The sequence below is a fragment of the Copadichromis virginalis genome, linkage group LG15, assembly GCF_057382275.1.
Source record: "Copadichromis virginalis isolate Kocher_CV1m ecotype Utaka linkage group LG15, C_Virginalis_male_GT1.1, whole genome shotgun sequence".
NCBI classification, from domain to species: Eukaryota; Metazoa; Chordata; class Actinopteri; order Cichliformes; family Cichlidae; genus Copadichromis; species Copadichromis virginalis.
In genome coordinates this window covers 250,352-274,731 of record NC_140632.1, presented here as the reverse complement: position 1 = coordinate 274,731, position 24,380 = coordinate 250,352, and the positions used below count along the sequence as shown (strand labels likewise).

Here is a 24,380-nt window from a genome sequence, read left to right as displayed (position 1 = left end):
TTTTTGTCAGTTTATTTTTGTATTTTTGGTAAAACCCAACAGTAAATGTTTATGTTTTATATCATTTACTTATAAGGTGGCGAGTTTCAAACTTTTCTCCCTCCACATCACGTAGATGTTGTTCATATAAATAATCACACATCTCTGTATGATTAAAGGACCGTGTCAATCATTCATTATCTAAGAAATAAGCACACAGACACCACACATCAGCACTGAGTGTATTACGTGATGAAGAACTGCTTTGGGAGATTTTGCTAAACAAAATATTCACCACTTACTTTTCATCATGGTGGCATATTTACTATGGAACTCCAAAGTGTTCAAAATTAAATAAATAAATAGGTCAAGATGAAATAAATAACTATGTGAATAAATAAGACACAGATATGTAATGTCAGAATGATATTGTGAATTTACAAGTGTGTTATTCTGCCTAAATATTTATGCAGTTATTTATCTGACATTAACTCTTAATGTAGTCCCTAAAAACACTAAGCTTGACTTCACAAGTTAATCCTTCAGATGTTATAATACTGATACTGGAAACATGAGTATGTTGAGTGGTTGCTAGATCTAGTGTTTTGTTGGGAAACTAACTGATTAATGCTTTTGTAAAGTTTATTAGGAAAATATGACAATGAGCGCTTTCATCAGTGAGTTCGTTTAAATAGGCCAAACACTTATTTCAGGAAAGAATGGTGAAATTATTTTTATTTGTACACTTCCTTAAAAAAATTCATGTGGGGTTGCATTCAATTCTCAAGAACACAATTTATCACAGTTGCTCAAATTTCCACTGAAATGACCCTTCTCATCTCTCCCCTCCTTCTGTGGCACTCTTCTTTATCTGCCTCTTAGATTGTTCCCATTCAATATTGGTAGCAAGTGTGAGCTCACTCTTGCTGGCTTATAGTGAAGGTATTTCCGGTCATTATATTTAGTAAATGACGTCTGTGCTGTAGATATGTTTAACTTCTGCTTCCTGATGCCAGCTTTGTGCAAAATCTGTTTACAGTAAGATCAAACAAGATCTGCAAACTATTTCCAACAAGGCAAAAGTGTTTAAGGTTTTGCCAACAAAGTGATCGATTTAGTGGTGGGTTTAGGGTGCTGTGCATTCAAAGGGTGACATGCTGTTTTCTATCGATTCAGAAAAAAGGTTAAAAGGGAAAAAGAAGCCCCAGACATTTACATTTCAAAAACATTTATTAATATTTTAGAATTTGAAGTCCTTTGTCATCACATGGCATCTGTACCTGAATGGTAAATAAAATGAAGGGCATGTCCTTCCACAAAAAAAACTGTTTGTAACATGTAATATTTCTGCAGTGCTGTGGACACTTTCCCTTTTCCTTCCACTGTTAATGCAATCTGCAAAGTTCCGGTAAACCTCTCACTGTACATTCACGTGTCATGCTTAAACCGTCTCTGCTTGGCTCAGCTTTCAGCTTTCACTTGATGGAAGCCGTGATCCTCGCCCTCCTCAGCTTTGAGCGCAATGCTGTTCGTCCTCTTCGCCCTGCGTCTGATGGCGCGATCCGCCAGAAAGACCACGAGAACGATAAAAACCGCAGTGAAAATTATTATTCCCACCAGACCCCCCGGTGGCACTCCCCCCGAGGGCTGCCTGGTTGGATCTGGATATGGTACCGATACGGTAGTGGGAGTGTCTGGTGCCGATGTCCCTTCAGAGCTGTCGTCATCGCTTTCTACGCACTTGTATCCGTCCACTAGCACATATCCCAGAGAGCAGAAGCACACGTAGCTCCCGAATGTGTTCTGACATTTCTGTTCGCAGTAAAGGTCACTGCATTCGTCCATGTCTATGCACACGGTACTGTCCACTCTCTCCTCGACTACGTAGCCGTCGGGACAGTAACACTGGAAATTATTGTTCGGGTCACACTCCGCGGGGCATTCCTCCTTCCCGCAGAACAGCTTGCACTTATTCGCTGACTTCGGGTCCACTCGGTATCCATCATAACACGAGCACTTGTAGCTACCGTGGGTGTTGTGACACTCATGCTCACACGGACCAGACACGCACTCGTTCACGTCGACGCACTGGCCGTTGCGCGTGGAGTATCCCGCCTTGCAGATGCATTCGAACCCGCCGGGTTTGTTGACGCACACGGAGTTCTCCCCGGGACACTGCCGCGGGTCGTTGCAGTCATTGAAGTCCACGCACGACCTGCCGTCATCCGCCAGCTGAAAGCCACGATCACACATGCACGCGTAGGAGTCTCCGTTCATGTAGCAGATCTGCTCGCAGCTCAGCGCCAGACACGGGTCTCCCACGAGCTGCTGCTCGCAGGTCACTTTATTCGCAGGATTAAGGGTTTTTCCTGGTGGGCAGTAGCACGAAGGCATCTTGTTAGGACTCTCCGTGCATTTATATTCACACCCGCCCTCGTCAATCTCGCAGTTCCAGGGCGCCGGCTGCCACATCTCTGCGTAGCACAGATATTTGGTCTCAGATGGCATCCGGAGAGCGGTGCTTCCAGGAGGCGCAGACAGCAAGTCTCTGACCACAAACCCATACGGAGTGGTGTACATGACAGTCTCTCCCGGTGACTCTTCTTGACTTTGGCACATGCCAACGCTGGTGTACTCACAGAGAAACCCGGCGGCCTGATCCTGGCACGGTTTCTGGCTCCATCTGAAGTCCAATTCTGGGGAAACTGAGACGCAGCGCTGAGAAGAGCAGTTCATGTTAAAGTCTGGCAGCCAGTTTGAGAAGTCACTCTCGTCGTCTTTAGTTACCCACTCGTAGCCCCTCAGCCTGGCAACGGGGTCTGGGCAGCGGAGTGGTCGATGTAAACCGATCCAGAAGCTCCCCTTAAAGTTTCCCAGCAGAACAGAAAGAACATCGTGTGCTACAGATGAGCGCACGGTCATTAGTTGCCCCTCTTGATCTCTACATTCATTTTGCGCTCTGCTGAAATCGTTAGGGTCTCTGAACACAGCAAAACACTGGTTATTGATACAGTACCCCCCACTCGGGGCTATACTGCCGACTCTGTTCACCAGCGAGAGCAGCAGCAGGACCGCCAACTGCAGGACAGGATTCATGTTTGACCCTCGGCTGTCTTCCTTCAAGTTTATGTGCGTCCCGTCAGAGTATGGGCCTGCTTTTGTGAAGAACCCTTTAGCTGGCATTTATAGCCCATCAACTCCATGTCAGTGTCCCGACAGAGGAAGGAAGTCGCTCTTAATCAGCCGGCTGCTCCTCACTTTGCCCCTCAGCTCTCTGAGCGGGCTAGACCACATCCCCACAATTACGCACGGCTTTTACGCACGTACGCAGCGAAGCCGTGTGCACGTAAGGGGGGCGGAGGTCATCAAACGGACCCCTCCCCTCTGTTTGCAATAAACCCCTCCCATCTCTCTCTATGTAGCATGTCTGTTATCGAGCAGCATTTCTGGGGTCAGATGTTTTAACCCCGCTTCCCTCAGGTTCTACAGTTTTTACATGTTTTTTTTGGGCATTCAAGTATTACTATCTCACAACAAGGTAGAATAAGAACGAAATTAACAGCTGTAAAGAGTTGACTTTCATGTAAGACAAGAGATAAGCCTTTTAAAAGCAGAATTCCATGCATTTTTGCTTGGCTCTGTTGTTGTGTGCTCTATGATGCCCTCAGAGCAGGCCCAAGTTGTTATGGAGCCCTGCGCATAGTTTCATTTGAAGCTTTTCCGTCAGCTTGACCAAAGAGGATATATCAAATGCAATTTAACACAAACCTAAAAATCATTTTCTTATATAAAAAGGATAGAGAAGAAAAATTGAAAGACCAAATATTTGTAGGGAAAAGAGCTCTTCACTTTTCAGAGATGGAATAAAAACAACAAATATGTCATATTAAAAGCAAATGCATTTGTTAGTGATAAACATATCTCACAGGCTAGTCCATATTAATCTGTAGGAAACACTCACCCATTGTTCTGTCGTCATGGGGGAGCATCACGGCGGCTTTGTTGTTGTTTGTTGCTTCCAAATATTCTGACAGTGCTCCTGGGGACACGTGATGGAATGAGTTGAGTTTATTTTAAAAACTTATAGCAAACTGTAGCTTTTGCAAGGGAACAAGACCCAAAGTCGGTCTTACTAAATGAAACAGCTAACTGAAGTGTAACAATTTTGGACTATAACTGCAAAGAAATCAGAGGTTCTGATTCATAAAGACACAATGCAGGTTACATAGCACGTCAGTGGGATATGCTGAGGATCAGAGGACATCCCTCTGACTATGTGACTAGCACAGTCCGTCGGGTCAGGAATCCATGGTTACATTTATTCCAGAAAAAGCAGCCAAATCAGTAACAACTTATCCTTATAGTATAACTTTAGCTAATGCAGCATTTTTACATTACAGGATGAAAGCATCAGGACTATGTAGGAACATGACTCACACATGAACATCACATATGTTCTCTGGTCTGCTTGTTTGAGTCTTATCTTTAATGAGGTCATAAAATACAGTAATTGTTGATGGAAACATACCTTTATCCCCCTGCATTTGTTCCCTTTGTGTTATCTTTTGCTTTTCACACCCAGAGGCGTACATCTTTTTTTTTCACTGCTAACACTGACAATGTGTCTGAGTGTGACCCCAGCTCTGACACAGACAGCAGAAATGGTAAAACCAGAGAAATGATAACACATTTATCAAAATATTTCACTTTGGTTTGCATGATCACTGATTTATCACATGCAAAACAAGTGCACATTTATCAGCCCGTCTTGTGTGACTTTAAAGGACTCTTGAGTTCCCAAAGAGTCCTGTGGCCTTTGGACCAGTGTGAATGTTTACTGTTACGTCTTATTAGTATTTTAAGTATTTTATTTATTGAATTTTATTGTTTTATTTATATTTTGATATTACTAGGGATGATGCAATGATCGGGGACCATTCTTAATTTTGTTGTACCTGTGACAATGACAATAAAGTTTCTGATTCTGAAAGTTAACCATTTAATAGCAATTTAAACAGTGTTACACCAGGTTTGTCTAAAAAAATAAAATATGAGGAAAGAAAAAGGGTAATATTGACTCCAAAATTAGCAAAGACAGTAACAAGTGAAAGCTAACAGTTGCACAGAGTGGTATTTTATATACAAAACCATAGCAGCACAGATTTACATTCATGATCAGTCCAGATCGCTCTGTTACACAGCAAAGACCATAACATTCAACCTCGTATGATGCGAGCATTAGGATTGCACAGACATGACAAAATGTTTGTTTCTGATACACAAAGAGTCTCCATTAGAATACTATTTCTTCCCTCTTTTATTCAAGGGAATTCAAGGGAATTTTTTTATGGACATTCCTCATGTCCACAAAAAAATAAACATAAAAATCAAAGTTTTACATCCAGGGAAATCATACATAAAGAGAATTTGGCGATTCACTCCAAAATGTCTTATGTTTGGGGCCAATTTTGTGAGCAAACGTCAGTCACGGTAAGTCGTTAAGGCTACAAAGAGCAACAGTAGCTCCTTCAAAACTGGAGAGTGACCGCAAGGTTTAACTTCTCAAATACAAAAGCATTTTCTTGAGGACCAATAAGATGGATCGCCTTGTAACAGCATGGCTGTTATGAGCTTATTTGGAATGGGACTCTAGCTATAGATAAACTTTTCAGTACCATTACTGTCAGATTTCTTCCATCATAGTATCATTTATACATTACTGCAAACTGTCGGTAATTTATCCACCTGTGCCAAAATGATGTCTGAATATATCCGATGAAGCATTTGTTTCTGCTTTTCAACTTTGAATCGAATCCTGAATTAATCTGTGCCACACTATTTTAACAAACAGACTGTGCAATGATTTTTCACGACATCTTCCAACATCTTTTTGCAGTTCCATCTAATATTTAATTGAAAACTATTTTTTTGTATATTTTTCTGGATTTTGTTTGAGCAGTTGTTGAAAAATGAATTCTTATTCTGGATATTATTACATACAATTCAAAAATATGTTTTCTTTACAAATAACTAGAAGAAAGACATAACGCTCAAGCGGCACATCGGGCCCACATGCTGAACAATGCAGGAGAGCAAAATTAAAGGTGCTGTGAGGGTTAACTCAAACAGCCTGCATGCGAAAACAATTTTGCTCAAAGTAGACAAGAAATAAATGACTCCACGCTTGTCAGCATAATTTTGGCACAAATGACACCCCATAAACTGAGCAGAATGTGTTTTAGTGGAATACAAACCATAGGCCAGTAACTGTGCTCCCATGTAGAAAACATTCAGATGAATATCTTAATGTGCAGCGTCTATACTCTAAATTTACTATGTGCCATTTATTGCAGTGCTGGGCTATGAAGCCTCTCCGCGGAGAAACCAGTGCGTTTGACTTGAAATGAAGGCTCAGCTGTGCGACTTCACAGGTTCAGTTCAAGTTTCTGGGTGTCATTTTTAATCTGCTTGTCGAAGGACAGCCTCTTGTAGGTCTCCGTGGTCACCTGCTGCAGATAGAAGATATCTATATCTGGTCGTTTGAGGGGTGGGAGTTCAAGACTGCCGCAACGTTTAAAGATGTTCCTCAGCAGGAAAACCAGCAGCACGCCAACCAGCACGATGAACACGGCGATGCCCAGGACGCTGCCGGTTTTGATGTAGGGGGGCAGTGAAGCCGGGTGAGCGCTGGTCGGCTCACCGGTTGATGTGACGCTCAGAGAGGGAGAGCCTGAGCCATCGTCTTCTTCCTCCTGCTCCTCGGACAGGCTCACGCACTTGCCATTGTCCCGCAGCTGGAAGCCTTCGCGGCAGCGACACCTGTAACCACCGAAGAAGTTTTCACACACGTGGTCACACATACGCTGAGCCTCGCATTCGTCTATATCTGTGCAAAAGTCTGTGCCGTTCACGTTGTCTTTAACGTAGCCATCGAGGCATTCGCAGCCTGCCGATGAGCTGCATCTGCAGTCCCTCTCGGTGCAGTTCAGCGTACACTTGGTGGGGTCTGACGGTGACACCATGTAGTCGCGCCGGCACACACACCGGTACTCCCCGTTGACTTTAGCGCAGTCGTGCTCGCAGGATTTACAGATCGTTAGATTTAGGCACTCTCCCTCCTCCAAAACGAAGCCGCGAAATCTGCACCTGCACTCATGGCCCTCGCGCGTACTCACACACATCTGATCAGCTGTGCATGCCTTACATTCATCCGCCTCCACGGAGCTCTTCCCCCCCTGGCCCAGGTCGTGGCCTTTGTTGCACTTGCACTGGAAGCTGTCACCCTCCCGCTGGGATCCTTGCGCGCACTCTGTGCACGGGCCCGTGGAGCAAGAGACGTTATTACGATGGAGGACGAGCCCGGTGGGACAGACGCAGCCGGGTACTGAAGAATCGCACTCGTGCTCGCAGCCTCCACCCATCACCTCACATTTCCACGGAGCTTTCAGCCACTTGTCGTAGCACAAGTGCTTCGAGTCTGGATATTTACCACCGAGCTTTCGTTCTTCAGCCGTGGTTCCCAGTGGAAAAACCTCCGAATAACCGAACTTAAAGGTCTCTAAGGTGTAGTTCACAGCTGTGCCTGGCGACGCATTCAACGGACTGCAATACTGGGTCATCTGGCAGAAAAATCCGTCCAGCTTTTGGTCTTGACACGGAACCCTCACCACTGTGGCGCCCTGTCCCTCCATCATGGAGACCACGGGGCAGTTCGGACCCGTCTCGTCGCTGCTCTGGAGCCAGTATTTACCGCTGAGTCTGGTTAGAGTCGTTAAATCACCAAGTTCTTCCTTGGAGTTGAACTGATATAAGCTTCCAAAATATTTCTCACACGTTTCTTTGGCGCCTCGAAGATCCACGGGAACGTCGAAAGCACAAAATGCATTCTTGGAACAACGTACGAGCGGAGAGAGGAGAGCTTCCTGCAGCCCGCAGAGGAAAAGCAGAGAGAAAAGAAGCATTCTCGGAATCATGGTGCCGATCTTAAAAAGGCCTCCGATTGTGACTCCGGTGGCGTGAACGTCTGTGTTTGACGACCTGAAGCTGATACAGCGGCTGAAAGCTGAGCATAGTCCCCATTTATAAAAGCGTCGACCTCTTTTTTTCTCGTCTCCTTCGTTTTTTTCCTCCCCTCAGGTCCAGGCGAGGAAGGAAGTTCAGTCGGGTCCGTCTGATTGCGCAGCCCCCACGCTCTCCAAAAGGCTTGCCCATCAAAACACGCGCTCACGAACTTTGAATAAGGTGAATTAAACCCCGCACTCTCCTCCCACCGGTGACTCTTCTCTCTCTCGATTTGTACAAAAACGGGAAGTTTAAATCTCTGAAACGACTCGAAAATCTGCCCCTCAGAAACGGACATCACATGTTGTATTTGCGATTACGCATGTTGAATTTAACGTAAAATGCCATGTTTGTTAAATGATTGTGTGATATCTAAATAAGAATTCTTTAGGTGGAGGCAGTTAAAGTAAGTACCAAGGCAAAAAAACAAGAGAAAAGTTCGAAATAAAGAGATCCTGGGCTCAGTACCTTACCAATCAATAAAATAAAATAAAATAAAATAAAATAAAATAAGCGTCTTAGAAAGGCTGATTGCAAATTGTTCTTAAATATTTTAACACGATATATTTGAAGAAATCTAAACGAACCGATGGAATTAAGGCTTATAATCAACATGAGTCATTCAAACGCTATTTACTCAGGATAAATAGAGATTTATTAGTGTAAATGATAAACAGTATTGTTATTCAAATCTTAATTATTATATTTTACTTTACTTTTCTGCTTCTGCGTCATCGCAGACCCCATCAGCAGCTGGTCTTCCAACACAGGAGGCTCATACAGTGTAGCACAGGAAAAAAATAGTGACTTGGTGGTTGTACATGTAGCTGTTAAAGAAGCAGATATTTCCTACAGGAACAGGGCCAGAGCTGAAGGTGGCCGTGACCACCTCAGACTGAAACGCAGCCACCCCCACATTATCTGATTTTTTTCAGTAACAGACATCCAGCTGTCAGAATTTGGTTCGTCTGAAAGAAGAATCAATCAATCAATCAATCAATCAATCAATCAATCAATCAATCAATCAATCAATCAATCAATCAATCAAATCTGTATTTCCAACATATAAGTAACAAGTTTTAATACACATAAAAAACAAATGAATATTAATTCAAAGAAGGCCATCACATTCACATGAAAAAAAAAGTTGACAGTTTTCCAATGAAAAAGCATTAGCCTTATCTACCTCCATCTGCTTTGAGTATACTGTCAGTTTAATAAATATTTATAAATATGTAAAGAAAACAACATAATTGATACTTCTTTATAAACTGATCTTTAACTATTTTATAATAATAATAATAATAATGGATTGGATTTATATAGCGCTTTTCAGGGCCCTCAAAGCGCTTTACAATTCCACTATTCATTCACTCTCACAGTCACACACTGGTGGAGGCAGCTACAGTTGTAGCCACAGCTGCTCTGGGGCGAGGCTGCCATATCATGCCATCGGCCCCTCTGGCCATCACCAGTAGGCGGTAGGTGAAGTAAATGTCCTGTATTTTGTATAGCGCTTTACACACATATTCACACACTGGTGATGGCAGCTACATTGTAGCCACAGCCACCCTGGGTCGCACTGACAGAGGCGAGGCTGCCATATCGCGCCACCGGGCCCTCTGACCACCACCAGTAGGCAATGGGTGAAGTGTCTTGCCCAAGGACACAACGACCGAGACTGTCCGGGGCTCGAACCGGCAACCTTCCGGTTACAAGACGAACACCCAACTCTTTGAGCCACAATCGCCACGATATTTAATGGTAAATATCCAAACTTACAGTTTTTTTATAAGATGTTATTATATACAATTCAATTCAATTCAATTTTATTTATATAGCGCCAAATCACAACATAAGTTGCCTCAAGGCGCTTCATAGATACAGAGAAAAACCCAACAATCATATGACCCCCTATGAGCAAGCACTTTGGCAACAGTGGGAAGGAAAAACTCCCTTTTAACAGGAAGAAACCTCCGGCAGAACCAGGCTCAGGGAGGGGCGGCCGGTTGGGGTGAGAGAAGGAAGACAGGATAAAGACATGCTGTGGAAGAGAGACAGAGGTTAATAACAGATATGATTCAATGCAGAGAGGTCTGTTAATACATAATGAACGAGAAAGGTGACTGGAAAGGAAAAACTCAATGCATCATGGGAATCCCTCGGCAGCCTATGTCTATTGCAGCATAACTAAGGGAGGATTCAGGGTCACCTGGACATGTCCTGGTCAAAAATGACTCCAAGGTTCCTCACAGCGTTACTGGAGGCCAAGGTAATGCCATCCAGAGTAAGAATCTGCTTAGATACCATATTTCTAAGCTTTTCAGGGCCGAGTACAATAACCTCAGTTTGATCTGAATTAAGAAGCAGAAAGTTAGCGGTTAATTATGGAGTTCCACAGGGTTCAGTGCTAGGACCAATTCTGTTTACACTATACATGCTTCCCTTAGGCAGCATCATCAGAAGACATAGCATACATTTACACTGCTATGCTGATGACACCCAGCTCTATCTGTCCATGAAGCCAGATAACACACACCAATGAGTTAAACTGCAGGAATGTCTTAAAGACATAAAGACCTGGATGGCCGCTAACTTTCTGCTTCTTAATTCAGATAAAACTGAGGTTATTGTACTCGGCCCTGAAAAGCTTAGAAATATGGTATCTAACCAGATTCTTACTCTGGATGGCATTACCTTGGCCTCCAGTAACGCTGTGAGGAACCTTGGAGTCATTTTTGACCAGGACATGTCCTTCAATGCACATATTAAACAAATATGTAAGACTGCGTTCTTCCATTTGCGCAACATCTCTAAAATTAGAAATATCCTGTCTCAGAGTGACGCTGAAAAACTAGTTCATGCATTTATTACTTCCAGGCTGGACGACTGTAATTCATTATTATCAGGAAGTCCTAAAAACTCACTGAAAAGCCTTCAGCTGATCCAAAATGCTGCAGCAAGAGTCCTGACAGGGACTAGAAAGAGAGAGCATATTTCTCCTGTTTTGGCTTCCTGTTAAATCCAGAATTCAAAATCCTGCTCCTCACATACAAGGTCTTAAACAATCAGGCCCCATCTTATCTTAATGACCTTGTAGTACCATATCACCCTATTAGAGCACTTCGCTCTCGCTCTGCAGGCCTACTTGTTGTTCCTAGAGTATTTAAAAGTAGAATGGGAGGCAGAGCCTTCAGTTTTCAGGCCCCTCTTCTGTGGAACCAGCTTCCAGTTTGGATTCAGGAGACAGACACTATCTCTACTTTCAAGATTAGGCTTCAAACTTTCCTTTTTGCTAAAGCATATAGTTAGTGCTGGACCAGGTGACCCTGAATCCTCCCTTAGTTATGCTGCAATAGACGTAGGCTGCCGGGGATTCCCATGATGCATTGAGTTTTTCCTTTCCAGTCACCTTTCTCACTCACTATGTGTTAACAGACCTCTCTGCATTGGATCATACCTGTTATTAACCTCTGTCTCTCTTCCACAGCATGTCTTTATCCTGTCTTCCTTCTCTCACCCCAACCGGTTGCAGCAGATGGCCCCGCCCCTCCCTGAGCCTGGTTCTGTTGGAGGTTTCTTCCTGTTAAAAGGGAGTTTTTCCTTCCCACTGTTGCCAAAGTGCTTGCTCATAGGGGGTCATATGATTGTTGGGTTTTTCTCTGTATCTATGAAGCGCCTTGAGGCGACTTATGTTGTGATTTGGCGCTGTGTAAATAAAATTGAATTCAATTCAATTGAATACTCTTTAAAAAAACCTTCCAGGAGAGACACTGACTCATGCACCTTGAAGCCAGGAGAACACCCATAGGTTCAAGAATAGCCTCAGAGGCTGAGAGGCAATTGTCTTATTTATGGTCAGAATAAATCAGTCATCAGTCGTAAGCTGGTATTCCCTCAGATAGGCAGGCTTTTCCTTAGAGTGGATGGTGCTTGCAGAGGAAATAGGAACAGGAGGGTTGAATAAACTTCCCATACTGTGACAGGATGCAGAAACAAAATGTGACTGCATTACATGTATGCGCTATGTTGTTGGTTGAGCTGCTTGGTTTCTAGGTGGAGTATCAGTCACAGGGATTAGAATGATGCCCCCACTGAAGCGATGCAGAGTGATTTAGCTGATGCAAATATGGATGATATATATATCAGTGCAGGACAGTTTAGAGTTATGAGGAAATCAATGTGGAAACATGAGCTCTGACTTATCGTTCTGACAGCAGGAGGAGTATATGACACATTATAAAACTATGTGCAATCCACAGAGGTTGTAAGCATAATGCTATTTCAGCGGCTCCTTATTTCCCCTGTGAAAGGGGTGTGGTGGGATGGGTGGAGGGGACGTGACCAAACTTCTTTGTTCACACCATAGGAAAAAAAATTAAAACCTGTGGAGTATTTTCATTGAAGTTCTGGACATTTAATTCACAGATGCTGACCTTTGCCAGCAGTGGGCAGCAGGCATTTAGTCCAACAAGAGGTAGGCGCTCCGTCAGCTTTGAAAAATCAGGGAACTCAGCCCTGTTGATAGCTGATATGGCCCGAAACCTGTTTTGTTTTGTCTCAATCAAAGGGAGCTCTTGGCTTTGATTTTGTTTTCTCAGTCTGACCATTTCAGTTTGTCCTTGTTGACCAATGTCCTGCTCACAGGTCGGTGTTTTCCATATTCTATGTAATTCCCATATATTAAATCCCATATAATTACAATCACGATACAGCTCCATCTCAATATATCTCCCATAATAATGGTGTTATCAGGATGATTCTGTGATGCACTGGAAGAAAATCATAGACAGATCATGATAACCAATTGGTTATGATACAACAAATCATTTTTAAGTATTTTGTGGATATTTTGATGACTCCATTTACATGTAGGGGATTTTCACATACTTCTCTGAAGAGGTATGTGCCATCGTGCCTAGACCTCTTGCCCCTCCTTTGCCCCCCATGTAAAGTCTCTTAGATCCGCCACTGCACTACACAGTATTGAGTCAATACTTTAGCTCCACCTTTACCAGCTGCAACATTAAAGGGACGTTCATCAGTGTATCCAGGGTCTAATAAATAAAACCTGATTCCCTCATTGCAAAAGTTCAAGACATTTCTGTCTGAAATTGTTAGAGATTAGCATTCATGCACTTCTAGATGCATCCATCCAGTAATATAAGAAACTGTACTGCTGAATGGTGTGTGGTACTAAAGTTTTCATTAAGTGAGCACTTCTTCCATTGCTGCTCTGCCCAGTAGTCTATTTAAAACTAGCGAGAGCAGTTTGGCCTTAACTGCACCGTTAAGGCCTTGTTTGTTTCCTGATGGCAGCGACAGACTTTCTGCTCCCCACTGCCGGTCAAATGTCCAGGTCAGCTTCTTCATCCTGTCGGAGGAGTGCAGGAAAACAAGCCATAATGTGATGGAATATTACAAAGTGTGTGGGAAAGCAATATGCAGTCAACTTAATATTCATCATGGTGCTGCTTTCTAGCCTCTACTCTTGTGTTGTTTTATAGCAGGCGACCTGTTACACTTATAATTATTGTATCCTCAGACAGATCCATTATATAAACAGCGTTGATGCTGTCTCTCTTGATGACCTCATCAATCTCGCTAAACAGACATCACAGTGGTCTCCAGTACCCCCACTGTATAAAAGAACAAGTCCTTAAACCACAGCATACTTTCTGTCCAATGAAGACCTCCGGTTAAACTTTCCCTGTCTTTAGAGACACTGAGAGAAATAAAATCATCACACGGCCCGTTGAAACCATCTGCTTCAACACGACGCAGCTCAGAACCGGTGAGGCTAACCCATAAACAGCATCCGGGCTGATCCAAGTCTGGACAGACAACTGTGTGGAACAGTTTCCAGTTTTTGTAGACAGACAATGTGTTCCATTAATACCCCAACCCTTCCTCACCAGAATCTAAACTCAGTGTGACCCTACCATAACTGTATGTAACGGTATACACCTACCCACAGACGCCTTGATATCATAACTTAAATTCAGTCTCCACAGTCTCTAGACTACCTGCAGTCTACCTAGAGCTTCGGAGGCGGATGTGAAGTTAGGGAAGCCCAACATGGTTGGATACGATGTGTATTTGAGGTTTGATGTGTCGGTATTTCAGGAAAATAGTAAATAGTAAAAAAATAGTAAAAAAACCCCACAGACAGGTACCTGTCAGGTAAACCTGTGCTCATCCCGTAAATCCTGCTCCCTAGGAGGAGTCGTTACCTCCCAGAAGGTGGTAGCACATGAGAACTAGAAAAGTGCCTGGTACTTCTTCTTCTTCTTCTTCTTCTTCTTCTTCTTCTTGTCCTTAGCAGGCGACCAGCGGCGGTGGTCTGCCGCGCAACCAGTACGCTGCTGTAGGTGCCGCAGGTTCTTTTGCTTGACCAACGATTATCTTCCACGCTTTTCGATCTAAGGCGATGGTTCTTGCCTGCTCGAGGTCAAGTCGAAGGGCCTTCAAATCATCCTGGATTTGTTTCATCCATGTCTTCTTTGATGCATTTTGATGCACCCTCCAATTGGTGGGGGGGGGGGGTCAACCAGAGTAGGCCATGGGGGTAGTGGCTCGGGTCCATTCGACAAATGTGGCCAAACCAACGGTGCTGGATTAGGTCGCTGATCGTCGGTTGGCTGCCGCAGCTGGTGAGGATGGTGTCATTCAAATGACGGTCGCGAAGGGAAACGCCGAGAATGCATCTAAGGCAACGCATTTGGAAAACTTCGAGCTTGCTCAGGTCGTGTTTGAGCATTGTCCACGTCTCCGCGCCGTAAAGTAGAATGGGCAGGATCAGGGTTCGGTAAAGGCGGATCTTTGTCGCCAATGAGATGTTATTCTTCTTCCAGACGCACCAGCGCAGGGAAGCGAATGCTGCCGCCGCCTGCCCAATTCTGGAGCGTATCTCCACTGATGATGCCACTTTCTACTCCAAACTGTACGGCCTCAAGGTTAACGCCGAGAAGACCAAAGTCCTGACCACCGACGGCTCACCAATGATCCTCCACCTCGACGGTGTGCAGATCAAACAAGTGCCTGGTACAGAGGGTCATACATAGGTACAGGCACTAATGGGTACGAGCATGCCTGAGGGGGTGAGAGGGTGATGGGGGCGAGGGCTGGGGTGAAAAAAACAGTCCCTGGATACTACGAGCTCAGTGTCTGTGCAGTTTTTCCTTTTAAGGGAATAGTGTTGTATTTTGCAAATGAACAGTATGTAGGAGAAGGTAATGAATCACAGGAACTGATTTGCAAACAACTGGACATGAAAAACTTAAACTAATAATCCAGTTTAATATTACAGTGTATTTCCAACTAACTAGGCTAGTTAGTTAAAGAAACATTAGTTAGTTATTTCTAAATATGTAATGTATTTTGGAGAAATGGAAAAGTGAGGTTAGGGGTCAAATATGCTCATGATATTTGGATGCAAACTATAATGTGATATTTAAGATCCACATACATCATTCCCCCTTACGTCTGCGTGCTGTCAATGCAAATAACGGCAACAAGAAACATAGTTTTAAATGGCTCTACCAAGATATTATATTATCTTAAGGTCAAAGTGACAATACCTAAGGTATTAGGATTAATCTGCTGACACTGAATGAGAGGTCACAGGTCAAATATGATATTTTAAATCTTGATTCAGTGCTTTCTATGTTGACACACCACACGTGTAAAGCACCAGTCAATCATCAAACTGGCCTTAAAGACCTCAAGTGGGTATGAAGTAAATCTTAATGGATTTTATCAAAACTCATTCTTTGAGTTCTTCTGCAATTCGGGTGTGAAATTTATGGTTTTCGGGGTTGTTATGGTTAAATCGGTTTCCCTGGGTCGTTCCCGTGTTGTAGTTGTGCGTCTTATTTTGAAAGAAATATTTACGTGTTACCATAGCGACCAGAGAGCATTAAGGGACAGAGAGGAGGATGTTACTGTCAGTGTTGTTGGTGCATTTCAGGAGGACGCTGCTAATAAAGTTGCACAGTGAATTCGTGTTTATCATTATATTAACAAAATACCACAGTTTTTGTCTTGGTCGTATCATTTTACTAGATATGACTGCTGCATTTGACACAGTGGATCACGACCTGCTGATCTCTCGTTTACAGCATTGTGTGGGCATTTCTGGCTTTGCACTCCTGTGGATAAAATCATATTTGTCAAACAGGAGCTTCTGTGTTAAGCTGGGCTCGTCAACGTCCTCTGTGGCCCCTCTGCCATGGGGTGTCCCACAGGGATCTATTCTTGGGCCATTACTGTTTTCATCTCCTGCCACTGGGTGCGATCTTTCGTAAACATAAAGTTTCATTTCATCTATATGCTGATGATTGCCAACTTTATTTTCCTTTCAGTCATTCTGATACTTCCCCACTTAGACTCCTGCTTGATTGCCTTAGTGATGTTAAGTCATGGATGGCTCAAAACTTTAAATTTTAATGAACGTAAAACGGAAGCAATTCTGTTCGGCCCGAATCGTTCCTCTGATATCCCTGATGATGACCTTGCTGCTCTGACCCCTCACCTGAAGAGCTCGATTACCAATCTTGGGTTAAAAATCGACTCTGCACTTACCTTTGATGGCCATGTGAATGCGGTGGTGAAATCATCATTCTATCAACTCAGGCGTCTGTCGAAGGTTAAACCTTTTCTTTCAAGGCGTGACTTGGAGACTGGTATCCACGCTTTTATAACCTCACGCTTGGATTATTGTAACTCCCTTTTAATAGGGGTTGGACTGGGCACTCTGACACGCCTGCAACTAGTCCAGAATGCTGCGGCACGGTTTTTATCTGGTAAAAGGAAATTTGAGCACATTACTCCGGTCCTGGCCTCCCTGCACTGGCTTCCAATTGAATTTAGGATTCATTTTAAAGTTCTTTTATTGGTTTTTAAATCTTTAAATGGTCTGGCACCTGCGTATCTGTCTGATTTGCTGAAGCCCTATGTCCCCACTCGTTCGCTCCGGTCAGCTGAGCAGCTGTTGCTCTCAGTCCCCAAATCACGGTTGAAACTGAGAGGAGACCGAACGTTTTCTATTGTGGCTCCTGAGCTTTGGAATAATCTTCCTTTTCACATTAGGCGATCGACATCAGTGCTGGTTTTCAAATCCAGATTGAAACCGCATTTTTATTCACTGGGTTTTGATTCAGTGGTTGACTGACTTGTATTTTATTGTTTTCGCTATGTTTATTATTTTATCGTATTTATTATTCTTATGGTATCTATTATGTTTCTGTTGTTCAGCACTTTGGTCAGCCTTGTGTGTTTTTAAAGTGTTATATAAATAAACGATGATGATGATGATTTTATTTTGTTGCATTTATCCGCCACACCTTCAAATGAAAATATTGTCTGATATTAAACCGTCCGTGGGGCAAAAATGTTTGGGGACCACTGCTTTAGACCCATACTTTCAGAAATTGCAAGGTATTTCTTACAGATATTTCTTAAGATATTTCTTACATGCATTTATAAATGACTGCTTAGTTTATGAGAAGCTTAACAGTGCCATCCTCCAAGCCTATGAACTTGTACCTGAAGCCTATAGGCAGCATTTTAGAGGTTTGGAGTTGGCGCAGGGTCAGTCCTACCTTGACTTTGCTATAGGGAGAAGGCAAAGCTTTTTGATAGGTGGTGTTCTGCAAGCCAGGCTAACAATATGGGGTCGTTACGTGAGCTTGTGCGGTTGGAGGATTTCAAGAACGCGGTGCCTGAGTGTATTGCTCTTTATTTAAGTGAACAAAGGGCTATCACTTTACAGCAGGCTGCCACGCTGGCAGATGAGTTTACCCTAACTCATAAAACAAATGCTGTAGAATGTGACATCCTTTCTCACCATAATACATCTTGGAGAGGTAAGAGTGGGCCAGTTAACAAGGCTGAAAAAGTTGTGGTTTCAAGACCCAAAAGGAAGCTTTGTTTCTTCTGCCACAAACCTGGACACCTTGTTGCTAACTGTTTGAAGCTGAAACTCAAACAGAAAGTGCACTCAAAGCAAAAAGGGCCTGCTTTGAGAAAAGTCAGTCGTGGTTCTCAAACTGACAAGGTTGTCAGGCCCAGCAAAGGACCACACTTGGGGCATAGTTGTTTAAGGGGCTCCTGTGGTCAGTGTAAGGGGTCAACTAACCCTGAGCTGCCGCTGGTTGACCATTTCTCAGGTCATTTCTCAGGTCCTATTTATTTATACGGAATAAATAAAGGTTTACAGTCCTAACAATATATGTAAATATATGTAAAGCAGCTCATAATAAGAGTGCAATCATTTCAGTGTGATGCAAAAATTAAAAATGTTCAGATAAAGTAGCTAAGAACCTAACCAGTTTCTAAATGAAATGAGCAAGAGGTCATAAAACCTACTTTTTGTCTCCGACTTTGGATCAGAGTACACACTAAAAGTGCAGGACAAAAAACTTAAAGTTTTTTGTCCTGCACTTTTATCACACCTGAGTGGTCGTGGATGTCAACTTCATTAATGATACTTGACTCAAACCCTGTGTCTGCCTTCAAAGCTCATCTTCTTGTCCAGTGATCACACACACTACAGTGGCTGCCCTCATCTTAACATCAGCACACTGCTTCCCAGACTTTCATCCCCAACTCAGTAGGTGTGAGTGGGCAGCGGGTGGCTGCTCGCTCATATCGCAGAGGAAAAGGAAACTGTTTCCATGTCCGGGATGAAGATGAAAGGAAGGAGTGCTGAGGTTAGTTCACCCACACCTACATGCATGTAATCTTATCTAAACATAAGGACATAGTCACTTACTGTGTGTGTGTGAGAGACAGTGAATGTGTATATTTGTGTACACACACATGCCACTTTCATTTATCTGTCGTCCTGTTCCAGCCACACCCAGAGCTTAGTCAGTACCCCGAGGAACTGACTAAGCTCTGCTATGTGATGGTCTGCCCCGCGGAGCACACATGCAGATATGGTGCCCATGACCACCCAGAAGACTTTTCCTGTTCTCCAGAGAGTGGCTAGACTTTCTGTAAACACCACACACACATTGAGAGGACAAATTGATCCTTTATAATCAAAAACTGAAATATTTTAGCATACATCTGCTGTTTAAGTAGAAGTAAATTCTGTCCGTCAGGAACTGGGTGGAGAGGAGGACAGAAGAAGTCATTCAGTGTCAGCAGAGTCTCGATCAAAGCGTGCCGTTAGGCTGATGTTCACCTGCTTGCATTTTTTCTTGGCTAAACCAGAGTATCATATCTTTATTCTCTTCCCCCTCCTGCCCCCCCCCCCTCTTTCTTAAATAGATAACTATCATATCTGATATCATATCTCACAGTACAATAATATTGAATGGGTTGCATTGTTGTATTTTGTCATGTTTCTCAGGTCTTTGTCTGAATTTCTACGAACATTATTGCTAAGGATTGTCTTATTGCATTGGAGTCACACTGGGTTAAATATGTACACTTGGGTTTTAAGGGGTATTTATTATTTTCTTCTTTTTTTGGGTTGTATGGAAGCCCCAAATGCAATTTCATTGTTCTTGACAATGACAATAAATAAATAAATAAATACTAAATACTAAATACTAGTTCACATTTATTTCTCTTTTTTATTTCTTTCGTAACATTTATTTAACCGTATTTATCTCTTATTGGACAGTTTGTCCTGTGTGAAAAAAGCTTTTGGGTTTCCTCCATATTTGTAAATCTCAGCCTGATCGTTTTTGCTCACAACACCTCAAAAGTAAAAAACTGTTTTTTCATGAATATTTTGCTATAATAATTTAGCAGCAGTGACTGCATTTTAAAAATGCCCTTTAAGTAAGTAAGTAGGTAAAGCTGATTTATGTAGCTCTTTTCACAGACACAAAGCCAGGAAAGTAAAAACGAATTATTACAAAAGATATAAAACAAAAATAAACCACAATTGTTGCAACACAAAACCTCGTTAAAACAGAATAAAGAGTAGATAACATAAAAATACATAAATAAAGAAGGTCAACAGAAGACCTGGTTGAGCACAAACGTTTTGAACTGCTTTTTGAAGGAGTCGACTGAAAGGAAAACTATTCCAAAACACTGGTGCCACAGACTGAAAGGCTTCGATCTTGTCCAAAGGACAAATAACACATCATGAGCCTGTGAAGGAAGACTGCGGGCAGCTGTGTATTTAACAAGAAGTTGAGATGTATGTTCTGGATCTTGAAAATCCAGTGAACTAGTAGACTGGTTTGTCAGGGAGTCAGCATGTTAGCCAGATTACTGTATGTAAAGATTTTGTTGAGAAAATGAATGCAGGCTTTAAAGCACTTTGAGTGCTCAGGTACAAAAGCACTATACACAAAGCAGCCGGCTTACCCTTTACTCAGAGCATCAGTAAAGCTCTGTGGCAAACTATGGCCAGTTGTGGGCATCTGGCTGCACAGGAAAGACAACAGACTTTTCATCTGTTTTCTCCTGAACTAAAGCAACATTTGGACCTCTGTATTGTGTATTTTTCAGTGTGGAACTGTTTGTTTACCATATGCATTTAAATAATGAGCCCCAGGTATGCTTGTGCACAATCTGACACATTCCTACCAATAGTATTTCCTGGATCAGCAGGTGCCAATGATGCATTGAGATATTATGTAAAAGATAAACAGGCACAGAACTCTAACAACATGTTCAAAACATTAGCAAATGTTTTTACTTTTTCATTTTTAATATAAATAAATAATCAGGCTCCATCTTATCTTAATGACCTTGTAGTACCATATCACCCTATTAGAGCACTTCGCTCTCGCTCTGCAGGCCTACTTGTTGTTCCTAGAGTATTTAAAAGTAGAATGGGAGGCAGAGCCTTCAGTTTTCAGGCCCCTCTTCTGTGGAACCAGCTTCCAGTTTGGATTCAGGAGACAGACACTATCTCTACTTTCAAGATTAGGCTTCAAACTTTCCTTTTTGCTAAAGCATATAGTTAGGGCTGGACCAGGTGACCCTGAATCCTCCCTTAGTTATGCTGCAATAGGCTGCTGGGGATTCCCATGATGCACTGGGTGTTTCTTCTTCACTCACTATGTGTTAACAGACCTCTCTGCATTGAATCATATCTGTTATTAATCTCTGTCTCTCTTCCACAGCATGTCTTTATCCTGTCTTCCTCCCCTCCCCTAACCGGTCACAACAGATGGCCCCGCCCCTCCCTGAGCCTGCTTCTGCCGGAGGTTTCTTCCTGTTAAAAGGGAGTTTTTCCTTCCCACTGTCGCCAAAGTGCTGCTCATAGGGGATCATATGATTGTTGGGTTTTTCTCTGTATCTATTATTCTAGGCTCTACCTTACAATATAAAGCACCTTGAGGCGACTGTGTTGTGATTTGGCGCTGTGTAAATAAAATTGAATTGAATTGAACTGATATGAGTAATGCGTTTTGCTGGGTAACAGTAACCACAAACAAAAACTGTGTTTGGTCAAAAGCTGCACTTTGACATTTTGGTTAAAATCAATTGTTGTGTTTCAAAAACTGGAAATCTCCTTGAACATCACTGCTGCCCTCACAGGAAATGACTTCTTTAAAAAAAGAGGAAAACCCATTTCCACTGCTGTCACAGTCTGAGGTATGTTGTTGGCATTATTGTGACATAATATGACAAATAATGAGTCTTTTTTTCACCTCTTGTGCGCTGCTGTGACAACAAATACAAACACATTTTTTTAAATAAGATGAGACAGACCAGAAAACCACAAAGTGGGAAACAGCCCACTTAAAAATATTGGGAAAAAAATGATTTAACATCCCCAGCAGTAGACTACATCATGAAAATGTTCACACAAAGCAGCAGAACATGGTGATCCTGTCCTGAGCTTCAAGCATTTGGACCAAATTTCAAACCAGCCAGTCTCAGCTGGTAGGGATGCGTCTTGCTTTGCTTCTCGAGCCCTCACTGACCTGTGAGAAACTTGCAGAGAGGATATTGTGTTTCACCATCTGAGCTACACAGATAAATATGCACAGCATAAATCATGTCCTGTGCTGCAGTGCAAGGAGGAGAAAGGTAGATCCACTGCTTCAATGGTAGGAAATGGCCCAGCACTCTTGGATGATCTCACATGCTTTCAGGTTAAACAAGCAAAAAATATTTCAGCATCATCATCATGGACATCATCTTTGTTTTAATTCCAGATTTTTTCCCTTTTTGTTGGAGAAAGCCTCTGGTTCTTGTAATACTGACTCTACCAAAAGTTATTGTTTGACAGTTACATATTGTATCTAGCTTGAGATTTCCTGAATTAATCACGCTGGAGATTTTTGTGATGAGCTTTAGAGAAAGTCCATCAGAACTGGACAGGAATACCTTTTATGAAAATGATCTTCGCATCTTCCAGTGTAGCTCAGATCAGCTTTACTACCTCACACAAGTCTCATATTGTTTTACACCAGACTAAAACTGTCACGGAACGCTGTGCGGCAGGCAGGAGTAGGACCCAAAATGCAGGACTCACAGGCACGAGGGAATGAACTCAAAACTCAGCTTTATTTGCTGGCAGAACAAATATACAACTTAAACTAATACTGGGAACTTGGAAAACTCACAGAGAGACACACAGGGAGATCCACACAGCAAGAGGGACGACGTCACACTGAACAGAGGGAGACGCAGACAGAAATACACAGAGGGTTAACGAGGGAAGTGGGAACACACGGGGAACACAGGTGACACTGATAATCATAACGAGACAGGGCGGGGTGAACTGAACACTGACGGGAGAGGTGAAACAGGAAGTACAGGAGGAGAGAGAGCACGAGTAGAACACCAACGTAACAGGCAAGGGAGACATGGAATAAACACGAAAGGGGACGAGGGCTCATAAATACATAGAGGGCACACAGGGGGAAGAGAGAGCACGGGGAGAACTTAGACATAATGGGTAGGGGAAGCATGGAATAAAATACAAACATACAAGGAAACTAAGAACACTGGGCCAACATGGCCCAGGACCATGACAAAAACAGTAATTCCCAGAACCTTGTATACACACATGCTGCCTAACGAATAGTGGCATTGTAAAGCGCTTTGGGTGCCTTGAAAAGCGCATTTGTCGCAGCACCTTAGTCGTGTTGCTGTGACGTCGTTGTATCCAAATATGGCAGTTTAAGCATCCTTCCCCTGAATTCGGACACAGCCACAGACTGGTTCGTGAGCAGTCATGCTGTAGACTGACTGACTGACTGGTGACCAGTTCAAACCAAGAGCTGCGAAAGTCAGCTGATTCAGTGCATCTCTAATTTAAATTCATTTCCAGTAATAATATCAAACAATGAATAGACTTGAGGTGAACAGAGACACACCTTTACTTAATTTTGCACTCTTTTTTAAAGATGAATTTTTCCACCACTAAATTAAGGTGCAAAATTCTCACAACAGGTCATTAGGTGCAAACCACAAGACCAGAAATAAAAATAAGTTGTTAAAACAGACTTTCACTAGCTGGGCCCACGTCCTCATTTTAGGTTTGACAGTGTTTTAATAGGTAAAGGTGAATGCTGGGACATGAATTGAGCTGCAGTTTGGGGAAGGCCTCGAAGGGGACTGGCGACGGCTCCCGGGCCTGGCAGATCCCCGTGGACTAAATAGAAATGAAGAAGTTAAAGAATTGAGAACAAGGAGGGAGGGACGGTGGGGCACGTAAACGAGAATGAACAGTTTGCAGAACTGGGGGAACCTATACAGATGACAACCGGAAGGAGCGTGTTTGGAGGCGTGGTCCCGCTCCTGAAATTCCGATACATTATCTCCAAATAAACTGTATTTAAGGGCTGGAAGTAGCCCCTGTGACCCACTGCTGTCTTGGAGCCTCAGGCTGAGAGAGCTGAGCAAGGGTACGTACGCAGTAGACCTACATGGGGTGTGTAGGTCTGCTACCTTGCTTCATCGTGTCTTTTGACTCTAATAGGAACCACATGTCATAAAGAGAACATCGTGTTATATTCAATAAGACCAGAGCCACAGATTGAAATAATAAACTCATCAGGAACTTCATTACTCAGCTCATAGATCGGGTGGCTGAGGGGTCATTTTTCCAGAGATATCTATACGATCTGACATTTTTTTCAACTAAAGGAGTCACCCTCCTGCTGTACATTACAGATCTAAGGCACTTCAGCACTGGGCCCACTTTTAAAATCTGGAAGCTACATCCATGTGTTATATCTATGAAAAAACCTTTCACATGCTGGAGGGTCGACAGCGAGTTCTCTGTGTTTTTGTCCCTGGTAGAAACTGCTTATATAGCACACAGTCCTTTGGCCCATTGTCAGCACAAGAATAATGATGAATCCTCAATACCCCCCTTTTCTTTTTCCAAACTAAGATTCAAAAATGGA

At 42.9% G+C, this 24,380-nt stretch overlaps 2 protein-coding genes across 2 annotated transcripts; both read right to left on the bottom strand.

Annotated features, from left to right (window-relative positions):
* Positions 1-1,190: 1,190 nt before the first annotated feature.
* Positions 1,191-3,278, bottom strand: thbd (thrombomodulin). The gene has a single exon (XM_085431210.1). The coding sequence runs from the start codon at positions 3,160-3,162 to the stop codon at positions 1,441-1,443; it is 1,722 nt and encodes a 573-aa protein (XP_085287336.1). The 5' UTR covers positions 3,163-3,278; the 3' UTR covers positions 1,191-1,440.
* Positions 3,279-5,091: 1,813 nt separating this feature from the next.
* Positions 5,092-8,182, bottom strand: LOC146691447 (thrombomodulin-like). The gene has a single exon (XM_085431211.1). It carries the CDS (start codon positions 7,950-7,952, stop codon positions 6,405-6,407), a length of 1,548 nt encoding a protein of 515 aa, XP_085287337.1. The 5' UTR covers positions 7,953-8,182; the 3' UTR covers positions 5,092-6,404.
* Between the last annotated feature and the right edge of the window lie 16,198 nt (positions 8,183-24,380).

Bases quoted from the DNA above. Each gene is read 5' to 3' on its own strand.
- thbd (XM_085431210.1), bottom strand. From the start codon at position 3,162: ATGCCAGCTAAAGGGTTCTTCACAAAAGCAGGCCCATACTCTGACGGG.
- LOC146691447 (XM_085431211.1), bottom strand. From the start codon at position 7,952: ATGATTCCGAGAATGCTTCTTTTCTCTCTGCTTTTCCTCTGCGGGCTG.